The sequence below is a fragment of the Poecile atricapillus genome, chromosome 27 (assembly GCF_030490865.1).
Source record: "Poecile atricapillus isolate bPoeAtr1 chromosome 27, bPoeAtr1.hap1, whole genome shotgun sequence".
Taxonomy (NCBI): Eukaryota; Metazoa; Chordata; class Aves; order Passeriformes; family Paridae; genus Poecile; species Poecile atricapillus.
In genome coordinates, this window is record NC_081275.1 from 4,224,406 (window position 1) to 4,248,538 (window position 24,133).

A 24,133-nucleotide genomic window follows, 5' to 3' on the forward strand; every position below is an offset into this window, starting at 1 on the left:
TTAGCAAGGACGGCAACATCTGCTGCCACCGTAGCAGTTGGTGATGCAGGAGATGTCAAAGCCCCCAGAGCTGATGGGCACTCCGCCAGAGCTGAGGATGTTGCCAACGGCAGCAGAGGTGGAGGATCCCACGGCGGTGTTCTGTGGGAAGGAGCTGAGGACGGCGCCGGGCAGGGTCACCAGCACAGCAGGCGGCTCAATGACGACATGGGAGCTCTGGCACTGCCTGACACAGCACTCATTGCAGCTGCTGGCCAGCGGGCAGGGGCCACAGGGCTGGCAGCAAGGGTCACAGGGCTTGCAGCAGGACATGGCTCGGGGTCACAGGTGCACCTGGCACAGAGGGCAGGGAGGGAGCAGAAAGTGGGGGCACATGAGGAGCAGCACTGCACCCAAACACCCGGCAGCCAAGGCAGCTCTTGGCCCACATTGCACTGCCCAGCTCAAAGCCCAGGAGCCACCTCAGCCAAGTCCCAGCCTTTCCCTGTCTGCACAAGACCTTCCCTCCCCTGCCCTCTCCCAGCAGAAGCAGCTCCCAGCCCTGTGCTACAAGAGCCCCTCTCAGCTGAGACCTACAGCCAGGAAAGAGCTGCTCTTGAAGCAGCAGGAGCAGGATCTTGCCACTCACCTGATTCCTGAGGAGAAGGAGGTGAGAGAAGTGGATGAGAGAGCAGAGACTGGGGCTGCCTTTTATAGCAGTCCTGCCCTGCCTCAGGCCCAGAGGCACCTTTGTGGAAGTCATAATTTTCTGACCAGCTCATGTCAAATGTGCACCATCCCAGCTAATGGTAGGGGCTGTGTCCTGCTTTCCTGCACTGCGGCCTCTATTTCCTGGCTTCTGCCGGCTGCGTTCCCATCTGGAGAGTTCTGTTGAGGGCCATGATGAGAGGCCCAAGAATTTCCAGGATATAACCACGTCACAGTAGGCCGAATGCTCGCATCATGCTCTGGTGGCATTCCAAGCAGGCACATGACACAAACCTGTGTCATTCCTGTGGTTTTCTTTGTGGCAAAATTCTCAGGGCATCACTCTCATTCTTCCTGTATACCTGCCCATCTCTCCCTCACCTCTCGGTGACATCCCATGAGTTTTGACGTGCAGCCTCTTTGCCTGGCCTATTTTGCAAGTGGATTAGGGACATCAGGTATCCTTTGTGGTCTGCTTTCCCCTCTAATACATGTCCCTTTGGTCACCAGTCCCCGGCGCGTTTCTGCAGCTCATTCCTGCTCTTGGCCCGGGCTGGATTACCAGCTGTGCCCGGTGGAGCTTGGCTGGATGGATGGTGCCCAGCAAGGCGCTCTCTCCATCCCCTTCCTGCCATGGGCAGAGAAGATAAAATAAAACGCCACAAACCAGAAACCAACTTGAAGCTTGGTAGAAGTCAGTTTGCTCAAGCAAAAGTGAAGCGCTTATGCATGCACAAATTCTCTGGGAAAAAGAAAAGAATTTCATCTCTTCCTTCCCGCAGGAAGTAGAGGCTGGCCACTTCCCTGGGTGCAGGCCTTCCTCATGTGTCCTGGTTGCTCACAAAGGCAAACTTTGCAAGTAAGGCTGCAGGAATGGGCTCTGGGAGAAGAGTCCAGTGGCTCCTGCCATGTCTGCCTGAGTCATCTCCACCTGTGTGCAGAGGGGACTCAGTCCTGCCCAACACGGAACACATTTGTCACACTGCTGATGTCTGCCTGCAGGAAGATTTCATAGGCAATGGGTTGGGCTGGAAGGCAAGTTCAAGAGCATTTCTTTCCACTCCTCCTGCCCTCAACAGATGGGCACTGATGCCAGCCGCTATAGCGGCATGCTGAAAGCTGTGTCCAGCCTGCTCTTGCACACTTCCCACCTTGAGGCATCCAAAACCTTTCTGGGCAAGTTATTACAATGCCTCAGCACCCTCAGACAGGGCCTGAGGGTCTTTCCCAGCTCCAAGGGAAAGGGAACATGGAAAGCTGTAGTGCACGGATTGTAACGCTGGGATTCCTCCACCTTGTTTCTCGTCATGAATCCGCAAGTGATGTCACAGAAAGAAAGGAAATGAGAAGCCGAGGTTTGAATGCAAAAACAATTTTATTGAGTCAAAAGAAGAAAAGGAGGAGGGTCACAGAGGCCACCAGGAGCAGCCACTATGACGCCCCAGTGATTTCGGACGTCCTGGCCTGCAGAGGAAAAAAGTGCAAGAGGTCTCACTAGGCCGTCCATGAGTGGCGGTAACAGGAAAGGAATGGAACAGGAAAAGGAGAGCAAGAGAAGAAGGAAACAATAGTGCAAAGCTCTAAATCCAATGTCTTAAATTTCTGACTTCATTCCAGCACCATGTTGTGAGGTCTTGGAGGTTGTGGCCCAAGGATGTTGGCGGCAGCGTCTTTAGCAAGGACGACAACATCTGCTGCCACCGTAGCAGTTGGTGATGCAGGAGATGTCAAAGCCCCCGGAGCTGATGGGCACTCCGTCAGAGCTGAGGATGCTGCCAACGGCAGCGGAGGTGGAGGATCCCACGGCGGTGTTCTGTGGGAAGGAGCTGAGGATGGGGCCGGGCAGGGTCACCAGCACAGCAGGCGGCTCAATGACGACATGGGAGCTCTGGCACTGCCTGACACAGCACTCATTGCAGCTGCTGGCCAGCGGGCAGGGGCCGCAGGACTGGCAGCAAGGGTTGCAGGGCTGGCACTGCTGGCACTTCTCAGGGCAGGACATGTCTGGAGGCTGGCGCTGCACCTGGCGCAGAGGGCAGGGAGGGAGCAGAGCACACGCACAGCTGAGACACAGCCCGCAAGGCACCCCCAGCAAGACAAGGCCCCTGCTGCCCGTGGGGCTCCAGCCTGTGCAGCCCCAAACTGGGGATCCTTTGCCTGAGCCCAGCTCGCTCCTCCCAAGCTCAGCCAGGCCCAGCCTTGCTCCTGCCCAACCTGCATGAAAATCAGCCCCTCAGCCCAGCCTCAGCCTCTGGCCAGAACACACGGCCTCCCCTCTGCCCACACCTCTGCCACCATGGCAGAACAGCCCCAGAAGAAGAAGGAGCAGGAACAAGGGCTGGAAAGCTGAGTGCTGTGTCCTGGAGAGGGTGGAGGAGAAAGGGACTTGCAACTCACCTGTTCCCCAAGGAGAAGGAGGTGACAGAAGTGGTTGAGAGAGCCACCAGTTAGGCTGCCTTTTATCCTGGCCCCACACTGCCTCAGGGCCCACATTCCCTGCTGAATAAGTGAGGAAATCCCTGTATGAGCCAAATGAAGGGAAAGATCTCAGGGAATGCTATGTCATGTGTTGCTGTTTCCCTCTACAATGACTTTGCAGTTCCTGGCTTCAGGAATCATTGCTGTTCCCTCCAAGACATCTCTTGGGAGTGCAGGCATGTGAGATTCCAGGTTTCCTGGGGCCAGGGAAGTGTCAGTGTGTTCAGAGGACATGAAGTCAGTGCAGAAGGGATCCTGAGGAGGCAGGTGATGTCAGCCTGGGGCATTCTGGTGGAGATTTATCATGCTGCCAGATTTTTGTAATTCCTGATGACTGGAAGGGCCTCATCTGCTGCCAGCCCTCCAGGCTTTTCCTCACCACCTAACGGCTCCACATTAGGATTTGTCATCTGAATCAAAACCCTTTGCCCTCCTCCTCCTCCTCCTTTTCCTGCACAAGCCTTGAGGCGCCTGTGGCACTGCAGCCTGAGCATCTGTCCTGCTGTGTGCGCTCAGAATTTGCTGTGGACGGGAGCTCCCCATCATCTCCTCAGTCCCATCCCTTCCTGTGGCCTCTGCCCCATGTGCTCCCGTGCAATGCAGCGCGTGGGAGTGTGGCTGTGCCCCGGTGTGTGCGAGTGTCTGCACATCCCTGTGCTTGTGCTCTCGTGGGAACAGCCCCTGAGAGCCTGTGGCCTGCACAGGGATGGTTGTGCACAGGGCAGGGCACTTGTGTGCAGCCCCCGTGGCCGTGTGCCTGTGCCCGTGTGCTGGGCTCTGTGCGTCTGGGCTCATCTCTGTGCACACCTGGGCAGGCTGGCAATGTGCCAGTGCCCCTGTGTGTGCCCACAGCTGTGCCTGAGCTGGCCTCTCAGCCCACCCATTGCAAGCCCCGCAGGGACTGCCCTGCCCAGCAGTGCCAGCCACTCCCACACACTCAGCCCCAATTCCTGACCTGCAGGGGCCTGGAGAGGCCCACGGCACTCCCGTCTCACCGAGGACAATCCCCAACCCAGGCCATCCCTTTCATGCCATCTCCATGCAGCCTTGTGGCACGGAGCTATTTCCCAGGCTCCCTGCTCTTGCCTCGTGGAGAAGTTTTGAAATTCCAGGGTTCTGGTGGCTCTGTGGGCATGGGGGAGTCTCGTGGCCTTTGTCCTGAGCCAGGAGCTATGGGAAAATGATGATGTCAGAGAGAACGAGGCACGTGGAGACAAACTTTTGACGGTGTCTGGGAAAAAATGGCAGGGTTTCTCCTCTCCCACAACCAGAAGGTGAAGCAGTGGCAGCCTCCAACACAGTGGCAGGATAGTTTTGGTTCTGTTGTCCCACTGAGATGATCCCATGAAACACCTGAGCTCTGTCTGTGTGGTTGGAAGCTGAGCAGAAATCTAATGTGAGGGAGGTGTGTAAAGAGAGGGGGCTGTGGAGCATACCCAGGCACTGCTGTTTCCCATTGCCTCATGTGTGACCTTTGGACATCCTCTTCTCCTGGTGGAAGCTCTTTTGGGGAAGACAGGGTTTGTGACCTCCGATGGAAGTGGCAGAAAGTCAACTCCACTATGGAGTCTCCACGCTCGGCTGCCTCCACCTTTTGTCGTGAGCTGAGTGCAAGAGTTCCCAGAGAAGGAAGGAGGAAGCTGAGGGCCAGGATTGGATGCCAAAGTATTTTATTGATTCTAAGGAAGAAAAGGAGGTAGATCCAAGAGGACACAGGAGCAGCCACTGGAGTGCAGTGGGGGTGTCCATTTGCCTTTGCGTGAAGAGGGACAGAGGGAGGCAAACAGATCCCACTGGGCTGGCATTGGGTGGTGCTGAGAGGAAAGGAAGGGAAGGGAAGAGGGTGGAAGAAAATAACAGTAAACCGAGGGCACAAATCCATTCCGCCAAAGATCCATCTTCAGTGCAACTCCACGTTGTGAGGTCGTGGAGGTTCTTGCCCAAGGATGTTGCCAGCAGCTTTAGCAGGGGGGGCAACATCTGCTGCCATAGCAGTTGGTGATGCAGGAGATGTCAAAGCCCCCAGAGCTGATGGGCACTCCGCCAGAGCTGAGGATGTTGCCAACGGCAGCAGAGGTGGAGGATCCCACGGCGGTGTTCTGTGGGAAGGAGCTGAGGACGGGGCCGGGCAGGGTCACCAGCACAGCAGGCGGCTCAATGACGACATGGGAGCTCTGGCACTGCCTGACACAGCACTCATTGCAGCTGCTGGCCAGCGGGCAGGGGCCACAGGGCTGGCAGCAAGGGTCACAGGGCTTGCAGCAGGACATGGCTCGGGGTCACAGGTGCACCTGGCACAGAGGGCAGGGAGGGAGCAGAAAGTGGGGGCACATGAGGAGCAGCACTGCACCCAAACACCCTGCAGCCAAGGCAGCTCTTGGCTCACATTGCACTGCCCAGCTCAAAGCCCAGGAGCCCCTCTCAGCCAGGCCCCAGCCTTTCTCTGTCTGCACAAGACCTTCCCTCCCCTGCCCTCTCCCAGCAGAAGCAGCTCCCAGCCCTTTGCTACAAGAGCCCCTCTCAGCTGAGACCTACAGCCAGGGAAGAGCTGCTCTTGAAGCAGCAGGAGCAGGAGCAAGATCCTGCCACTCACCTGATTCCTGAGGAGAAGGAGGTGAGAGAAGTGGATGAGAGAGCAGAGACTGGGGCTGCCTTTTATAGCAGTCCTGCCCTGCCTCAGGCCCAGAGGCACCTTTGTGGAAGTCATAATTTTCTGACCAGCTCATGTCAAATGTGCACCATCCCAGCTAATGGTAGGGGCTGTGTCCTGCTTTCCTGCACTGCGGCCTCTATTTCCTGGCTTCTGCCGGCTGCGTTCCCATCTGGAGAGTTCTGTTGAGGGCCATGATGAGAGGCCCAAGAATTTCCAGGATATAACCACGTCACAGTAGGCCGAATGCTCGCATCATGCTCTGGTGGCATTCCAAGCAGGCACATGACACAAACCTGTGTCATTCCTGTGGTTTTCTTTGTGGCAAAATTCTCAGGGCATCACTCTCATTCTTCCTGTATACCTGCCCATCTCTCCCTCACCTCTCGGTGACATCCCATGAGTTTTGACGTGCAGCCTCTTTGCCTGGCCTATTTTGCAAGTGGATTAGGGACATCAGGTATCCTTTGTGGTCTGCTTTCCCCTCTAATACATGTCCCTTTGGTCACCAGTCCCCGGCGCGTTTCTGCAGCTCGTTCCTGCTCTTGGCCCGGGCTGGATTACCAGCTGTGCCCGGTGGAGCTTGGCTGGATGGATGGTGCCCAGCAAGGTGCTCTCTCCATCCCCTTCCTGCCACGGGCAGAGAAGATAAAATAAAACGCCACAAACCAGAAACCAACTTGAAGCTTGGTAGAAGTCAGTTTGCTCAAGCAAAAGTGAAGAGCTTATGCATGCACAAATTCTCTGGGAAAAAGAAAAGAATTTCATCTCCTCCTTCCCGCAGGAAGTAGAGGCTGGCCACTTCCCTGGGTGCAGGCCTTCCTCATGTGTCCTGGTTGCTCACAAAGGCAAACTTTGCAAGTAAGGCTGCAGGAATGGGCTCTGGGAGAAGAGTCCAGTGGCTCCTGCCATGTCTGCCTGAGTCATCTCCACCTGTGTGCAGAGGGGACTCAGTCCTGCCCAACACGGAACACATTTGTCACACTGCTGATGTCTGCCTGCAGGAAGATTTCATAGGCAATGGGTTGGGCTGGAAGGCAAGTTCAAGAGCATTTCTTTCCACTCCTCCTGCCCTCAACAGATGGGCACTGATGCCAGCCGCTATAGCGGCATGCTGAAAGCTGTGTCCAGCCTGCTCTTGCACACTTCCCACCTTGAGGCATCCAAAACCTTTCTGGGCAAGTTATTACAATGCCTCAGCACCCTCAGACAGGGGGACATCTTTCCCAGCTCCAAGGGAAAGGGAACATGGAAAGCTGTAGCGCACGGATTGTAACGCTGGGATTCCTCCACCTTGTTTCTCGTCATGAATCCGCAAGTGATGTCACAGAAAGAAAGGAAATGAGAAGCCGAGGTTTGAATGCAAAAACAATTTTATTGAGTCAAAAGAAGAAAAGGAGGAGGGTCACAGAGGCCACCAGGAGCAGCCACTATGAGGCCCCAGTGATTTCGGACGTCCTGGCCTGCAGAGGAAAAAAGTGCAAGAGGTCTCACTAGGCCGTCCATGAGTGGCGGTAACAGGAAAGGAATGGAACAGGAAAAGGAGAGCAAGAGAAGAAGGAAACAATAGTGCAAAGCTCTAAATCCAATGTCTTAAATTTCTGACTTCATTCCAGCACCATGTTGTGAGGTCTTGGAGGTTGTGGCCCAAGGATGTTGGCGGCAGCGTATTTAGCAAGGACGACAACATCTGCTGCCACCGTAGCAGTTGGTGATGCAGGAGATGTCAAAGCCCCCGGAGCTGATGGGCACTCCGTCAGAGCTGAGGATGTTGCCAATGGCAGCGGAGGTGGAGGATCCCACGGCGGTGTTCTGTGGGAAGGAGCTGAGGACGGCGCCGGGCAGGGTCACCAGCACAGCAGGCGGCTCAATGACGACATGGGAGCTCTGGCACTGCCTGACACAGCACTCATTGCAGCTGCTGGCCAGCGGGCAGGGGCCGCAGGACTGGCAGCAAGGGTTGCAGGGCTGGCACTGCTGGCACTTCTCAGGGCAGGACATGTCTGGAGGCTGGCGCTGCACCTGGCGCAGAGGGCAGGGAGGGAGCAGAGCACACGCACAGCTGAGACACAGCCCGCAAGGCACCCCCAGCAAGACAAGGCCCCTGCTGCCCGTGGGGCTCCAGCCTGTGCAGCCCCAAACTGGGGATCCTTTGCCTGAGCCCAGCTCGCTCCTCCCGAGCTCAGCCAGGCCCAGCCTTGCTCCTGCCCAACCTGCATGAAAATCAGCCCCTCAGCCCAGCCTCAGCCTCTGGCCAGAACACACGGCCTCCCCTCTGCCCACACCTCTGCCACCATGGCAGAACAGCCCCAGAAGAAGAAGGAGCAGGAACAAGGGCTGGAAAGTTGAGTGCTGTGTCCTGGAGAGGGTGGAGGAGAAAGGGACTTGCAACTCACCTGTTCCCCAAGGAGAAGGAGGTGACAGAAGTGGTTGAGAGAGCCACCAGTTAGGCTGCCTTTTATCCTGGCCCCACACTGCCTCAGGGCCCACATTCCCTGCTGAATAAGTGAGGAAATCCCTGTATGAGCCAAATGAAGGGAAAGATCTCAGGGAATGCTATGTCATGTGTTGCTGTTTCCCTCTACAATGACTTTGCAGTTCCTGGCTTCAGGAATCATTGCTGTTCCCTCCAAGACATCTCTTGGGAGTGCAGGCATGTGAGATCCCAGGTTTCCTGGGGGCAGGGAAGTGTCAGTGTGTTCAGAGGACATGAAGTCGGTGCAGAAGGGATCCTGAGGAGGCAGGTGTTGCCAGCCTGGGGCATTCTGGTGGAGATTTATCATGCTGCCAGATTTTTGTAATTCCTGATGACTGGAAGGGCCTCATCTGCTGCCAGCCCTCCAGGCTTTTCCTCACCACCTAACGGCTCCACATTAGGATTTGTCATCTGAATCAAAACCCTTTGCCCTCCTCCTCCTCCTCCTTTTCCTGCACAAGCCTTGAGGCGCCTGTGGCACTGCAGCCTGAGCATCTGTCCTGCTGTGTGCGCTCAGAATTTGCTGTGGACGGGAGCTCCCCATCATCTCCTCAGTCCCATCCCTTCCTGTGGCCTCTGCCCCCTGTGATCCCGTGCAATGCAGCGCGTGGGAGTGTGGCTGTGCCCCGGTGTGTGCAAGTGTCTGCACATCCCTGTGCTTGTGCTCTCGTGGGAACAGCCCCTGAGAGCCTGTGGCCTGCACGGGGATGGTTGTGCACAGGGCAGGGCACTTGTGTGCAGCCCCTGTGGCCGTGTGCCTGTGCCCGTGTGCTGGGCTCTGTGCGTCTGGGCTCATCTCTGTGCACACCTGGGCAGGCTGGCAATGTGCCAGTGGCCCTGTGTGTGCCCACAGCTGTGCCTGAGCTGGCCTCTCAGCCCACCCATTGCAAGCCCCGCAGGGACTGCCCTGCCCAGCAGTGCCAGCCACTCCCACACACTCAGCCCCAATTCCTGACCTGCAGGAGCCTGGAGAGGCCCACGGCACTCCCGTCTCACCGAGGACAATCCCCAAGCCAGGCCATCCCTTTCATGCCATCTCCATGCAGCCTTGTGGCGCGGAGCTATTTCCCAGGCTCCTTGCTCCTGCCTCGTGGAGAAGTTTTGAAATTCCAGGGTTCTGGTGGCTCTGTGGGCATGGGGGAGTCCCGGGGCCTTTGTCCTGAGCCAGGAGCGATGGGAAAATGATGATGTCAGAGAGAACGAGGCACGTGGAGACAAACTTTTGACGGTGTCTGGGAAAAAATGGCAGAGTTTCTCCTCTCCCACAGCCAGAAAGTGAAGCAGTGGCAGCCTCCAACACAGTGGGAGGATAGTTTTGGTTCTGTTGTCCCACTGAGTTGATCCCATGAAACACCTGAGCTCTGTCTGTGTGGTTGGAAGCTGAGCAGAAATCTAATGTGAGGGAGGTGTGTAAAGAGAGGGGGCTGTGGAGCATACCCAGGCACTGCTGTTTCCCATTGCCTCATGTGTGACCTTTGGACATCCTCTTCTCCTGGTAGAAGCTCTTTTGGGGAAGACAGGGTTTGTGACCACCAATGGAAGCGGCAAAAAGTCAACTCCACTATGGAGTCTCCACGCTCGGCTGCCTCCACCTTTTGTCGTGAGCTGAGTGCAAGAGTTCCCAGAGAAGGAAGGAGGAAGCTGAGGGCCAGGATTGGATGCCAAAGTATTTTATTGATTCTAAGGAAGAAAAGGAGGTAGATCCAAGAGGACACAGGAGCAGCCACTGGAGTGCAGTGGGGGTGTCCATTTGCCTTTGCGTGAAGAGGGACAGAGGGAGGCAAACAGACCCTACTGGGCTGGCATTGGGTGGTGCTGAGAGGAAAGGAAGGGAAGGGAAGAGGGTGGAAGAAAATAACAGTAAACCAAGGGCACAAATCCATTCCGCCAAAGATCCATCTTCAGTGCAACTCCACGTTGTGAGGTCGTGGAGGTTCTTGCCCAAGGATGTTGCCAGCAGCTTTAGCAGGGGGGGCAACATCTGCTGCCATAGCAGTTGGTGATGCAGGAGATGTCAAAGCCCCCAGAGCTGATGGGCACTCCGCCAGAGCTGAGGATGTTGCCAACGGCAGCGGAGGTGGAGGATCCCACGGCGGTGTTCTGTGGGAAGGAGCTGAGGACGGGGCCGGGCAGGGTCACCAGCACAGCAGGCGGCTCAATGACGACATGGGAGCTCTGGCACTGCCTGACACAGCACTCATTGCAGCTGCTGGCCAGCGGGCAGGGGCCACAGGGCTGGCAGCAAGGGTCACAGGGCCGGCAGCAGGACATGGCTCGGGATCACAGGTGCACCTGGCACAGAGGGCAGGGAGGGAGCAGAAAGTGGGGGCACATGAGGAGCAGCACTGCACCCAAACACCCTGCAGCCAAGGCAGCTCTTGGCTCACATTGCACTGCCCAGCTCAAAGCCCAGGAGCCCCTCTCAGCCAGGCCCCAAACTCTCTCTGTCTGCACAAGACCTTCCCTCCCCTGTCCTCTCCCAGCAGAAGCAGCTCCCAGCCCTGTGCTACAAGAGCCCCTTCCAGCTGAGACCTACAGCCAGGAAAGAGCTGCTCTTGAAGCAGCAGGAGCAGGAGCAGGATCTTGCCACTCACCTGATTCCTGAGGAGAAGGAGGTGAGAGAAGTGGATGAGAGAGCAGAGACTGGGGCTGCCTTTTATAGCAGTCCTGCCCTGCCTCAGGCCCAGAGGCACCTTTGTGGAAGTCATAATTTTCTGACCAGCTCATGTCAAATGTGCACCATCCCAGCTAATGGTAGGGGCTGTGTCCTGCTTTCCTGCACTGCGGCCTCTATTTCCTGGCTTCTGCCGGCTGCGTTCCCATCTGGAGAGTTCTGTTGAGGGCCATGATGAGAGGCCCAAGAATTTCCAGGATATAACCACGTCACAGTAGGCCGAATGCTCGCATCATGCTCTGGTGGCATTCCAAGCAGGCACATGACACAAACCTGTGTCATTCCTGTGGTTTTCTTTGTGGCAAAATTCTCAGGGCATCACTCTCATTCTTCCTGTATACCTGCCCATCTCTCCCTCACCTCTCGGTGACATCCCATGAGTTTTGACGTGCAGCCTCTTTGCCTGGCCTATTTTGCAAGTGGATTAGGGACATCAGGTATCCTTTGTGGTCTGCTTTCCCCTCTAATACATGTCCCTTTGGTCACCAGTCCCCGGCGCGTTTCTGCAGCTCGTTCCTGCTCTTGGCCCGGGCTGGATTACCAGCTGTGCCCGGTGGAGCTTGGCTGGATGGATGGTGCCCAGCAAGGTGCTCTCTCCATCCCCTTCCTGCCACGGGCAGAGAAGATAAAATAAAACGCCACAAACCAGAAACCAACTTGAAGCTTGGTAGAAGTCAGTTTGCTCAAGCAAAAGTGAAGCGCTTATGCATGCACAAATTCTCTGGGAAAAAGAAAAGAATTTCATCTCCTCCTTCGCGCAGGAAGTAGAGGCTGGCCACTTCCCTGGGTGCAGGCCTTCCTCATGTGTCCTGGCTGCTCACAAAGGCAAACTTTGCAAGTAAGGCTGCAGGAATGGGCTCTGGGAGAAGAGTATAGTGGCTCCTGCCATGTCTGCCTGAGTCATCTCCACCTGTGTGCAGAGGGGACTCAGTCCTGCCCAACACGGAACACATTTGTCACACTGCTGATGTCTGCCTGCAGGAAGATTTCATAGGCAATGGTTTGGGCTGGAAGGCAAGTTCAAGAGCATTTCTTTCCACTCCTCCTGCCCTCAACAGATGGGCACTGATGCCAGCCGCTATAGCGGCATGCTGAAAGCTGTGTCCAGCCTGCTCTTGCACACTTCCCACCTTGAGGCATCCAAAACCTTTCTGGGCAAGTTATTACAATGCCTCAGCATCCTCAGACAGGGGGACATCTTTCCCAGCTCCAAGGAAAAGGGAACATTGAAAGCTGTAGCGCACGGATTGTAACGCTGGGATTCCTCCACCTTGTTTCTCATCATGAATCCGCAAGTGATGTCACAGAAAGAAAGGAAATGAGAAGCCGAGGTGTGAATGCAAAAACAATTTTATTGAGTCAAAAGAAGAAAAGGAGGAGGGTCACAGAGGCCACCAGGAGCAGCCACTATGAGGCCCCAGTGATTTCGGACGTCCTGGCCTGCAGAGGAAAAAAGTGCAAGAGGTCTCACTAGGCCGTCCATGAGTGGCGGTAACAGGAAAGGAATGGAACAGGAAAAGGAGAGCAAGAGAAGAAGGAAACAATAGTGCAAAGCTCTAAATCCAATGTCTTAAATTTCTGACTTCATTCCAGCACCATGTTGTGAGGTCTTGGAGGTTGTGGCCCAAGGATGTTGGCGGCAGCGTCTTTAGCAAGGACGGCAACATCTGCTGCCACCGTAGCAGTTGGTGATGCAGGAGATGTCAAAGCCCCCAGAGCTGATGGGCACTCCGTCAGAGCTGAGGATGCTGCCAACGGCAGCGGAGGTGGAGGATCCCACGGCGGTGTTCTGTGGGAAGGAGCTGAGGATGGGGCCGGGCAGGGTCACCAGCACAGCAGGCGGCTCAATGACGACATGGGAGCTCTGGCACTGCCTGACACAGCACTCATTGCAGCTGCTGGCCAGCGGGCAGGGGCCGCAGGACTGGCAGCAAGGGTTGCAGGGCTGGCACTGCTGGCACTTCTCAGGGCAGGACATGTCTGGAGGCTGGCGCTGCACCTGGCGCAGAGGGCAGGGAGGGAGCAGAGCACACGCACAGCTGAGACACAGCCCGCAAGGCACCCCCAGCAAGACAAGGCCCCTGCTGCCCGTGGGGCTCCAGCCTGTGCAGCCCCAAACTGGGGATCCTTTGCCTGAGCCCAGCTCGCTCCTCCCGAGCTCAGCCAGGCCCAGCCTTGCTCCTGCCCAACCTGCATGAAAATCAGCCCCTCAGCCCAGCCTCAGCCTCTGGCCAGAACACACGGCCTCCCCTCTGCCCACACCTCTGCCACCATGGCAGAACAGCCCCAGAAGAAGAAGGAGCAGGAACAAGGGCTGGAAAGCTGAGTGCTGTGTCCTGGAGAGGGTGGAGGAGAAAGGGACTTGCAACTCACCTGTTCCCCAAGGAGAAGGAGGTGACAGAAGTGGTTGAGAGAGCCACCAGTTAGGCTGCCTTTTATCCTGGCCCCACACTGCCTCAGGGCCCACATTCCCTGCTGAATAAGTGAGGAAATCCCTGTATGAGCCAAATGAAGGGAAAGATCTCAGGGAATGCTATGTCATGTGTTGCTGCTTCACTCTACAATGACTTTGCAGTTCCTGGCTTCAGGAATCATTGCTGTTCCCTCCAAGACATCTCTTGGGAGTGCAGGCATGTGAGATTCCAGGTTTCCTGGGGGCAGGGAAGTGTCAGTGTGTTCAGAGGACATGAAGTCAGTGCAGAAGGGATCCTGATGAGGCAAGTGATGTCAGCCTGGGGCATTCTGGTGGAGATTTATCATGCTGCCAGATTTTTGTAATTCCTGATGACTGGAAGGGCCTCATCTGCTGCCAGCCCTCCAGGCTTTTCCTCACCACCTAAGGGCTCCACATTAGGATTTGTCATCTGAATCAAAACTCTTTGCCCTCCTCCTCCTCCTCCTTTTCCTGCACAAGCCTTGAGGCGCCTGTGGCACTGCAGCCTGAGCATCTGTCCTGCTGTGTGCGCTCAGAATTTGCTGTGGACGGGAGCTCCCCATCATCTCCTCAGTCCCATCCCTTCCTGTGGCCTCTGCCCCATGTGCTCCCGTGCAATGCAGCGCGTGGGAGTGTGGCTGTGCCCCGGTGTGTGCAAGTGTCTGCACATCCCTGTGCTTGTGCTCTCGTGGGAACAGCCCCTGAGAGCCTGTGGCCTGCACGGGGATGGTTGTGCACAGGGCAGGGCACTTGTGTGCAGCCCCCGTGGCCGTGTGCCTGTGCCCGTGTGCTGGGCTCTGTGCGTCTGGGCTCATCTCTGTGCACACCTGGGCAGGCTGGCAATGTGCCAGTGCCCCTGTGTGTGCCCACAGCTGTGCCTGAGCTGGCCTCTCAGCCCACCCATTGCAAGCCCCGCAGGGACTGCCCTGCCCAGCAGTGCCAGCCACTCCCACACACTCAGCCCCAGTTCCTGACCTGCAGGAGCCTGGAGAGGCCCACGGCACTCCCGTCTCACCGAGGACAATCCCCAAGCCAGGCCATCCCTTTCATGCCATCTCCATGCAGCCTTGTAGTACTGAGCTATTTCCCAGGCTCCTTGCTCTTGCCTCGTGGAGAAGTTTTGAAATTCCAGGGTTCTGGTGGCTCTGTGGGCATGGGGGAGTCCCGGGGCCTTTGTCCTGAGCCAGGAGCGATGGGAAAATGATGATGTCAGAGAGAACGAGGCACGTGGAGACAAACTTTTGACGGTGTCTGGGAAAAATGGCAGAGTTTCTCCACTCCCACAGCCAGAAAGTGAAGCAGTGGCAGCCTCCAACACAGTGGGAGGATAGTTTTGGTTCTGTTGTCCCACTGAGTTGATCCCATGAAACACCTGAGCTCTGTCTGTGTGGTTGGAAGCTGAGCAGAAATCTAATGTGAGGGAGGTGTGTAAAGAGAGGGGGCTGTGGAGCATACCCAGGCACTGCTGTTTCCCATTGCCTCATGTGTGACCTTTGGACATCCTCTTCTCCTGATGGAAGCTCTTTTGGGGAAGACAGGGTTTGTGACCTCCAATGGAAGCGGCAAAAAGTCAACTCCACTATGGAGTCTCCACGCTCGGCTGCCTCCACCTTTTGTCGTGAGCTGAGTGCAAGAGTTCCCAGAGAAGGAAGGAGGAAGCTGAGGGCCAGGATTGGATGCCAAAGTATTTTATTGATTCTAAGGAAGAAAAGGAGGTAGATCCAAGAGGACACAGGAGCAGCCACTGGAGTGCAGTGGGGGTGTCCGTTTGCCTTTGCGTGAAGAGGGACAGAGGGAGGCAAACAGGTCCCACTGGGCTGGCATTGGGTGGTGCTGAGAGGAAAGGAAGGGAAGGGAAGAGGGTGGAAGAAAATAACAGTAAACCAAGGGCACAAATCCATTCCGACAAAGATCCATCTTCAGTGCAACTCCACGTTGTGAGGTCGTGGAGGTTCTTGCCCAAGGATGTTGCCAGCAGCTTTAGCAGGGGGGGCAACATCTGCTGCCATAGCAGTTGGTGATGCAGGAGATGTCAAAGCCCCCAGAGCTGATGGGCACTCCGCCAGAGCTGAGGATGTTGCCAACGGCAGCGGAGGTGGAGGATCCCACGGCGGTGTTCTGTGGGAAGGAGCTGAGGACGGGGCCGGGCAGGGTCACCAGCACAGCAGGCGGCTCAATGACGACATGGGAGCTCTGGCACTGCCTGACACAGCACTCATTGCAGCTGCTGGCCAGCGGGCAGGGGCCGCAGGGCTGGCAGCAAGGGTCACAGGGCCGGCAGCAGGACATGGCTCGGGGTCACAGGTGCACCTGGCACAGAGGGCAGGGAGGGAGCAGAAAGTGGGGACACATGAGGAGCAGCACTGCACCCAAACACCCTGCAGCCAAGGCAGCTCTTGGCTCACATTGCACTGCCCAGCTCAAAGCCCAGGAGCCCCTCTCAGCCAGGCCCCAAACTCTCTCTTTCTGCACAAGACCTTCCCTCCCCTGTCCTCTCCCAGCAGAAGCAGCTCCCAGCCCTTTGCTACAAGAGCCCCTCTCAGCTGAGACCTACAGCCAGGAAAGAGCTGCTCTTGAAGCAGCAGGAGCAGGAGCTGGATCTTGCCACTCACCTGATTCCTGAGGAGAAGGAGGTGAGAGAAGTGGATGAGAGAGCAGAGACTGGGGCTGCCTTTTATAGCAGTCCTGCCCTGCCTCAGGCCCAGAGGCACCTTTGTGGAAGTCATAATTTTCTGACCAGCTCATGTCAAATGTGCACCATCCCAGCTAATGGTAGGGGCTGTGTCCTGCTTTCCTGCACTGCGGCCTCGATTTCCTGGCTTCTGCCGGCTGTGTTCCCATCTGGAGAGTTCTGTTGAGGGCCATGATGAGAGGCCCAAGAATTTCCAGGATATAACCACGTCACAGTAGGCCGAATGCTCGCATCATGCTCTGGTGGCATTCCAAGCAGGCACATGACACAAACCTGTGTCATTCCTGTGGTTTTCTTTGTGGCAAAATTCTCAGGGCATCACTCTCATTCTTCCTGTATACCTGCCCATCTCTCCCTCACCTCTCGGTGACATCCCATGAGTTTTGACGTGCAGCCTCTTTGCCTGGCCTATTTTGCAAGTGGATTAGGGTCATCAGGTATCCTTTGTGGTCTGCTTTCCCCTCTAATACATGTCCCTTTGGTCACCAGTCCCCGGCGCGTTTCTGCAGCTCGTTCCTGCTCTTGGCCCGGGCTGGATTACCAGCTGTGCCCGGTGGAGCTTGGCTGGATGGATGGTGCCCAGCAAGGTGCTCTCTCCATCCCCTTCCTGCCATGGGCAGAGAAGATAAAATAAAACGCCACAAACCAGAAACCAACTTGAAGCTTGGTAGAAGTCAGTTTGCTCAAGCAAAAGTGAAGCGCTTATGCATGCACAAATTCTCTGGGAAAAAGAAAAGAATTTCATCTCTTCCTTCCCGCAGGAAGTAGAGGCTGGCCACTTCCCTGGGTGCAGGCCTTCCTCATGTGTCCTGGTTGCTCACAAAGGCAAACTTTGCAAGTAAGGCTGCAGGAATGGGCTCTGGGAGAAGAGTCCAGTGGCTCCTGCCATGTCTGCCTGAGTCATCTCCACCTGTGTGCAGAGGGGACTCAGTCCTGCCCAACACGGAACACATTTGTCACACTGCTGATGTCTGCCTGCTGGAAGATTTCAGAGGTAATGGTTTGGGCTGGAAGGCAAGTTCAAGAGCATTTCTTTCCACTCCTCCTGCCCTCAACAGGTGGGCACTGATGCCAGCCGCTATAGCGGCATGCTGAAAGCTGTGTCCAGCCTGCTCTTGCACACTTCCCACCTTGAGGCATCCAAAACCTTTCTGGGCAAGTTATTACAATGCCTCAGCACCCTCAGACAGGGGGACATCTTTCCCAGCTCCAAGGGAAAGGGAACATGGAAAGCTGTAGTGCACGGATTGTAACGCTGGGATTCCTCCACCTTGTTTCTCATCATGAATCCGCAAGTGATGTCACAGAAAGAAAGGAAATGAGAAGCCGAGGTGTGAATGCAAAAACAATTTTATTGAGTCAAAAGAAGAAAAGGAGGAGGGTCACAGAGGCCACCAGGAGCAGCCACTATGACGCCCCAGTGATTTCGGACGTCCTGGCCTGCAGAGGAAAAAAGTGCAAGAGGTCTCACTAGGCCGTCCATGAGTGGCGGTAACAGGAAAGGAATGGAACAGGAAAAGGAGAGCAAGAGAAGAAGGAAACAATAGTGCAAAGCTCTAAATCCAATGTCTTAAATTTCTGACTTCATTCCAGCACCATGTTGTGAGGTCTTGGAGGTTGTGGCCCAAGGATGTTGGCGGCAGCGTCTTTAGCAAGGACGGCAACATCTGCTGCCACCGTAGCAGTTGGTGATGCAGGAGATGTCAAAGCCCCCGGAGCTGATGGGCACTCCGTCAGAGCTGAGGATGCTGCCAACGGCAGCGGAGGTGGAGGATCCCACGGCGGTGTTCTGTGGGAAGGAGCTGAGGACGGCGCCGGGCAGGGTCACCAGCACAGCAGGCGGCTCAATGACGACATGGGAGCTCTGGCACTGCCTGACACAGCACTCATTGCAGCTGCTGGCCAGCGGGCAGGGGCCGCAGGACTGGCAGCAAGGGTTGCAGGGCTGGCACTGCTGGCACTTCTCAGGGCAGGACATGTCTGGAGGCTGGCGCTGCACCTGGCGCAGAGGGCAGGGAGGGAGCAGAGCACACACACAGCTGAGACACAGCCCGCAAGGCACCCCCAGCAAGACAAGGCCCCTGCTGCCCGTGGGGCTCCAGCCTGTGCAGCCCCAAACTGGGGATCCTTTGCCTGAGCCCAGCTCGCTCCTCCCGAGCTCAGCCAGGCCCAGCCTTGCTCCTGCCCAACCTGCATGAAAATCAGCCCCTCAGCCCAGCCTCAGCCTCTGGCCAGAACACACGGCCTCCCCTCTGCCCACACCTCTGCCACCATGGCAGAACAGCCCCAGAAGAAGAAGGAGCAGGAACAAGGGCTGGAAAGCTGAGTGCTGTGTCCTGGAGAGGGTGGAGGAGAAAGGGACTTGCAACTCACCTGTTCCCCAAGGAGAAGGAGGTGACAGAAGTGGTTGAGAGAGCCACCAGTTAGGCTGCCTTTTATCCTGGCCCCACACTGCCTCAGGGCCCACATTCCCTGCTGAATAAGTGAGGAAATCCCTGTATGAGCCAAATGAAGGGAAAGATCTCAGGGAATGCTATGTCATGTGTTGCTGCTTCACTCTACAATGACTTTGCAGTTCCTGGCTTCAGGAATCATTGCTGTTCCCTCCAAGACATCTCTTGGGAGTGCAGGCATGTGAGATTCCAGGTTTCCTGGGGGCAGGGAAGTGTCAGTGTGTTCAGAGGACATGAAGTCAGTGCAGAAGGGATCCTGATGAGGCAAGTGATGTCAGCCTGGGGCATTCTGGTGGAGATTTATCATGCTGCCAGATTTTTGTAATTCCTGATGACTGGAAGGGCCTCATCTGCTGCCAGCCCTCCAGGCTTTTCCTCACCACCTAACGGCTCCACATTAGGATTTGTCATCTGAATCAAAACTCTTTGCCCTCCTCCTCCTCCTTTTCCTGCACAAGCCTTGAGGCGCCTGTGGCACTGCAGCCTGAGCATCTGTCCTGCTGTGTGCGCTCAGAATTTGCTGTGGACGGGAGCTCCCCATCATCTCCTCAGTCCCATCCCTTCCTGTGGCCTCTGCCCCATGTGCTCCCGTGCAATGCAGCGCGTGGGAGTGTGGCTGTGCCCCGGTGTGTGCGAGTGTCTGCACATCCCTGTGCTTGTGCTCTCGTGGGAACAGCCCCTGAGAGCCTGTGGCCTGCACAGGGATGGTTGTGCACAGGGCAGGGCACTTGTGTGCAGCCCCCGTGGCCGTGTGCCTGTGCCCGTGTGCTGGGCTCTGTGCGTCTGGGCTCATCTCTGTGCACACCTGGGCAGGCTGGCAATGTGCCAGTGCCCCTGTGTGTGCCCACAGCTGTGCCTGAGCTGGCCTCTCAGCCCACCCATTGCAAGCCCCGCAGGGACTGCCCTGCCCAGCAGTGCCAGCCACTCCCACACACTCAGCCCCAGTTCCTGACCTGCAGGAGCCTGGAGAGGCCCACGGCACTCCCGTCTCACCGAGGACAATCCCCAAGCCAGGCCATCCCTTTCATGCCATCTCCATGCAGCCTTGTAGTACTGAGCTATTTCCCAGGCTCCTTGCTCTTGCCTCGTGGAGAAGTTTTGAAATTCCAGGGTTCTGGTGGCTCTGTGGGCATGGGGGAGTCCCGGGGCCTTTGTCCTGAGCCAGGAGCGATGGGAAAATGATGATGTCAGAGAGAACGAGGCACGTGGAGACAAACTTTTGACGGTGTCTGGGAAAAATGGCAGAGTTTCTCCACTCCCACAGCCAGAAAGTGAAGCAGTGGCAGCCTCCAACACAGTGGGAGGATAGTTTTGGTTCTGTTGTCCCACTGAGTTGATCCCATGAAACACCTGAGCTCTGTCTGTGTGGTTGGAAGCTGAGCAGAAATCTAATGTGAGGGAGGTGTGTAAAGAGAGGGGGCTGTGGAGCATACCCAGGCACTGCTGTTTCCCATTGCCTCATGTGTGACCTTTGGACATCCTCTTGTCCTGATGGAAGCTCTTTTGGGGAAGACAGGGTTTGTGACCTCCAATGGAAGCGGCAAAAAGTCAACTCCACTATGGAGTCTCCACGCTCGGCTGCCTCCACCTTTTGTCGTGAGCTGAGTGCAAGAGTTCCCAGAGAAGGAAGGAGGAAGCTGAGGGCCAGGATTGGATGCCAAAGTATTTTATTGATTCTAAGGAAGAAAAGGAGGTAGATCCAAGAGGACACAGGAGCAGCCACTGGAGTGCAGTGGGGCTGTCCGTTTGCCTTTGCGTGAAGAGGGACAGAGGGAGGCAAACAGGTCCCACTGGGCTGGCATTGGGTGGTGCTGAGAGGAAAGGAAGGGAAGGGAAGAGGGTGGAAGAAAATAACAGTAAACCGAGGGCACAAATCCATTCCGACAAAGATCCATCTTCAGTGCAACTCCACGTTGTGAGGTCGTGGAGGTTCTTGCCCAAGGAAGTTGCCAGCAGCTTTAGCAGGGGGGACAACATCTGCTGCCATAGCAGTTGGTGATGCAGGAGATGTCAAAGCCCCCAGAGCTGATGGGCACTCCGCCAGAGCTGAGGATGTTGCCAACGGCAGCGGAGGTGGAGGATCCCACGGCGGTGTTCTGTGGGAAGGAGCTGAGGACGGGGCCGGGCAGGGTCACCAGCACAGCAGGCGGCTCAATGACGACATGGGAGCTCTGGCACTGCCTGACACAGCACTCATTGCAGCTGCTGGCCAGCGGGCAGGGGCCACAGGGCTGGCAGCAAGGGTCACAGGGCCGGCAGCAGGACATGGCTCGAGGTCACAGGTGCACCTGGCACAGAGGGCAGGGAGGGAGCAGAAAGTGGGGACACATGAGGAGCAGCACTGCACCCAAACACCCTGCAGCCAAGGCAGCTCTTGGCTCACATTGCACTGCCCAGCTCAAAGCCCAGGAGCCCCTCTCAGCCAGGCCCCAAACTCTCTCTTTCTGCACAAGACCTTCCCTCCCCTGTCCTCTCCCAGCAGAAGCAGCTCCCAGCCCTTTGCTACAAGAGCCCCTCTCAGCTGAGACCTACAGCCAGGAAAGAGCTGCTCTTGAAGCAGCAGGAGCAGGAGCAGGATCTTGCCACTCACCTGATTCCTGAGGAGAAGGAGGTGAGAGAAGTGGATGAGAGAGCAGAGACTGGGGCTGCCTTTTATAGCAGTCCTGCCCTGCCTCAGGCCCAGAGGCACCTTTGTGGAAGTCATAATTTTCTGACCAGCTCATGTCAAATGTGTACCATCCCAGCTAATGGTAGGGGCTGTGTCCTGCTTTCCTGCACTGCGGCCTCTATTTCCTGGCTTCTGCCGGCTGCGTTCCCATCTGGAGAGTTCTGTTGAGGGCCATGATGAGAGGCCCAAGAATTTCCAGGATATAACCACGTCACAGTAGGCCGAATGCTCGCATCATGCTCTGGTGGCATTCCAAGCAGGCACATGACACAAACCTGTGTCATTCCTGTGGTTTTCTTTGTGGCAAAATTCTCAGGGCATCACTCTCATTCTTCCTGTATACCTGCCCATCTCTCCCTCACCTCTCGGTGACATCCCATGAGTTTTGACGTGCAGCCTCTTTGCCTGGCCTATTTTGCAAGTGGATTAGGGTCATCAGGTATCCTTTGTGGTCTGCTTTCCCCTCTAATACATGTCCCTTTGGTCACCAGTCCCCGGCGCGTTTCTGCAGCTCGTTCCTGCTCTTGGCCCGGGCTGGATTACCAGCTGTGCCCGGTGGAGCTTGGCTGGATGGATGGTGCCCAGCAAGGTGCTCTCTCCATCCCCTTCCTGCCATGGGCAGAGAAGATAAAATAAAACGCCACAAACCAGAAACCAACTTGAAGCTTGGTAGAAGTCAGTTTGCTCAAGCAAAAGTGAAGCGCTTATGCATGCACAAATTCTCTGGGAAAAAGAAAAGAATTTCATCTCCTCCTTCCCGCAGGAAGTAGAGGCTGGCCACTTCCCTGGGTGCAGGCCTTCCTCATGTGTCCTGGTTGCTCACAAAGGCAAACTTTGCAAGTAAGGCTGCAGGAATGGGCTCTGGGAGAAGAGTCCAGTGGCTCCTGCCATGTCTGCCTGAGTCATCTCCACCTGTGTGCAGAGGGGACTCAGTCCTGCCCAACACGGAACACATTTGTCACACTGCTGATGTCTGCCTGCTGGAAGATTTCAGAGGTAATGGTTTGGGCTGGAAGGCAAGTTCAAGAGCATTTCTTTCCACTCCTCCTGCCCTCAACAGGTGGGCACTGATGCCAGCCGCTATAGCGGCATGCTGAAAGCTGTGTCCAGCCTGCTCTTGCACACTTCCCACCTTGAGGCATCCAAAACCTTTCTGGGCAAGTTATTACAATGCCTCAGCATCCTCAGACAGGGGGACATCTTTCCCAGCTCCAAGGGAAAGGGAACATGGAAAGCTGTAGTGCACGGATTGTAACGCTGGGATTCCTCCACCTTGTTTCTCATCATGAATCCGCAAGTGATGTCACAGAAAGAAAGGAAATGAGAAGCCGAGGTGTGAATGCAAAAACAATTTTATTGAGTCAAAAGAAGAAAAGGAGGAGGGTCACAGAGGCCACCAGGAGCAGCCACTATGACGCCCCAGTGATTTCGGACGTCCTGGCCTGCAGAGGAAAAAAGTGCAAGAGGTCTCACTAGGCCGTCCATGAGTGGCGGTAACAGGAAAGGAATGGAACAGGAAAAGGAGAGCAAGAGAAGAAGGAAACAATAGTGCAAAGCTCTAAATCCAATGTCTTAAATTTCTGACTTCATTCCAGCACCATGTTGTGAGGTCTTGGAGGTTGTGGCCCAAGGATGTTGGCGGCAGCGTCTTTAGCAAGGACGGCAACATCTGCTGCCATAGCAGTTGGTGATGCAGGAGATGTCAAAGCCCCCGGAGCTGATGGGCACTCCGTCAGAGCTGAGGATGCTGCCAACGGCAGCGGAGGTGGAGGATCCCACGGCGGTGTTCTGTGGGAAGGAGCTGAGGATGGGGCCGGGCAGGGTCACCAGCACAGCAGGCGGCTCAATGACGACATGGGAGCTCTGGCACTGCCTGACACAGCACTCATTGCAGCTGCTGGCCAGCGGGCAGGGGCCGCAGGACTGGCAGCAAGGGTTGCAGGGCTGGCACTGCTGGCACTTCTCAGGGCAGGACATGTCTGGAGGCTGGCGCTGCACCTGGCGCAGAGGGCAGGGAGGGAGCAGAGCACACGCACAGCTGAGACACAGCCCGCAAGGCACCCCCAGCAAGACAAGGCCCCTGCTGCCCGTGGGGCTCCAGCCTGTGCAGCCCCAAACTGGGGATCCTTTGCCTGAGCCCAGCTCGCTCCTCCCGAGCTCAGCCAGGCCCAGCCTTGCTCCTGCCCAACCTGCATGAAAATCAGCCCCTCAGCCCAGCCTCAGCCTCTGGCCAGAACACACGGCCTCCCCTCTGCCCACACCTCTGCCACCATGGCAGAACAGCCCCAGAAGAAGAAGGAGCAGGAACAAGGGCTGGAAAGCTGAGTGCTGTGTCCTGGAGAGGGTGGAGGAGAAAGGGACTTGCAACTCACCTGTTCCCCAAGGAGAAGGAGGTGACAGAAGTGGTTGAGAGAGCCACCAGTTAGGCTGCCTTTTATCCTGGCCCCACACTGCCTCAGGGCCCACATTCCCTGCTGAATAAGTGAGGAAATCCCTGTATGAGCCAAATGAAGGGAAAGATCTCAGGGAATGCTATGTCATGTGTTGCTGCTTCACTCTACAATGACTTTGCAGTTCCTGGCTTCAGGAATCATTGCTGTTCCCTCCAAGACATCTCTTGGGAGTGCAGGCATGTGAGATCCCAGGTTTCCTGGGGGCAGGGAAGTGTCAGTGTGTTCAGAGGACATGAAGTCAGTGCAGAAGGGATCCTGATGAGGCAAGTGATGTCAGCCTGGGGCATTCTGGTGGAGATTTATCATGCTGCCAGATTTTTGTAATTCCTGATGACTGGAAGGGCCTCATCTGCTGCCAGCCCTCCAGGCTTTTCCTCACCACCTAACGGCTCCACATTAGGATTTGTCATCTGAATCAAAACTCTTTGCCCTCCTCCTCCTCCTCCTTTTCCTGCACAAGCCTTGAGG

At 56.2% G+C, this 24,133-nt stretch overlaps 5 protein-coding genes and 5 pseudogenes across 5 annotated transcripts; all 10 read right to left on the minus strand.

Annotated features, from left to right (window-relative positions):
• On the minus strand, nt 1–764 carry LOC131589024 (feather keratin Cos2-2-like; annotated as a pseudogene).
• Nucleotides 765–2,359: 1,595 nt separating this feature from the next.
• LOC131589082 (feather keratin Cos2-2-like) lies at nt 2,360–2,689 on the minus strand. The gene has a single exon (XM_058858215.1). It carries the CDS (start codon nt 2,687–2,689, stop codon nt 2,360–2,362), a length of 330 nt encoding a protein of 109 aa, XP_058714198.1.
• Nucleotides 2,690–5,126: 2,437 nt separating this feature from the next.
• On the minus strand, nt 5,127–5,891 carry LOC131589003 (feather keratin Cos2-2-like; annotated as a pseudogene).
• A 1,595-nt stretch (nt 5,892–7,486) lies between these two features.
• On the minus strand, nt 7,487–7,816 carry LOC131588807 (feather keratin Cos2-2-like). The gene has a single exon (XM_058857807.1). The coding sequence runs from the start codon at nt 7,814–7,816 to the stop codon at nt 7,487–7,489; it is 330 nt and encodes a 109-aa protein (XP_058713790.1).
• A 2,437-nt stretch (nt 7,817–10,253) lies between these two features.
• Nucleotides 10,254–12,448, minus strand: LOC131588739 (feather keratin Cos2-2-like; annotated as a pseudogene).
• Nucleotides 12,449–12,613: 165 nt separating this feature from the next.
• Nucleotides 12,614–12,943, minus strand: LOC131589116 (feather keratin Cos2-2-like). Its single transcript, XM_058858276.1, has one exon. It carries the CDS (start codon nt 12,941–12,943, stop codon nt 12,614–12,616), a length of 330 nt encoding a protein of 109 aa, XP_058714259.1.
• Nucleotides 12,944–15,379: 2,436 nt separating this feature from the next.
• On the minus strand, nt 15,380–16,144 carry LOC131589007 (feather keratin Cos2-2-like; annotated as a pseudogene).
• A 1,595-nt stretch (nt 16,145–17,739) lies between these two features.
• Nucleotides 17,740–18,069, minus strand: LOC131588806 (feather keratin Cos2-2-like). Its single transcript, XM_058857806.1, has one exon. It carries the CDS (start codon nt 18,067–18,069, stop codon nt 17,740–17,742), a length of 330 nt encoding a protein of 109 aa, XP_058713789.1.
• A 2,433-nt stretch (nt 18,070–20,502) lies between these two features.
• Nucleotides 20,503–21,273, minus strand: LOC131589019 (feather keratin Cos2-2-like; annotated as a pseudogene).
• A 1,589-nt stretch (nt 21,274–22,862) lies between these two features.
• On the minus strand, nt 22,863–23,189 carry LOC131588758 (feather keratin Cos2-2-like). The gene has a single exon (XM_058857689.1). The coding sequence runs from the start codon at nt 23,187–23,189 to the stop codon at nt 22,863–22,865; it is 327 nt and encodes a 108-aa protein (XP_058713672.1).
• Between the last annotated feature and the right edge of the window lie 944 nt (nt 23,190–24,133).

What these genes read in the sequence shown, in the direction of transcription:
- LOC131589082 (XM_058858215.1), bottom strand. Translation starts at nt 2,689, where the DNA reads ATGTCCTGCCCTGAGAAGTGCCAGCAGTGCCAGCCCTGCAACCCTTGC.
- LOC131588807 (XM_058857807.1), bottom strand. Translation starts at nt 7,816, where the DNA reads ATGTCCTGCCCTGAGAAGTGCCAGCAGTGCCAGCCCTGCAACCCTTGC.
- LOC131589116 (XM_058858276.1), bottom strand. Translation starts at nt 12,943, where the DNA reads ATGTCCTGCCCTGAGAAGTGCCAGCAGTGCCAGCCCTGCAACCCTTGC.
- LOC131588806 (XM_058857806.1), bottom strand. Translation starts at nt 18,069, where the DNA reads ATGTCCTGCCCTGAGAAGTGCCAGCAGTGCCAGCCCTGCAACCCTTGC.
- LOC131588758 (XM_058857689.1), bottom strand. Translation starts at nt 23,189, where the DNA reads ATGTCCTGCCCTGAGAAGTGCCAGCAGTGCCAGCCCTGCAACCCTTGC.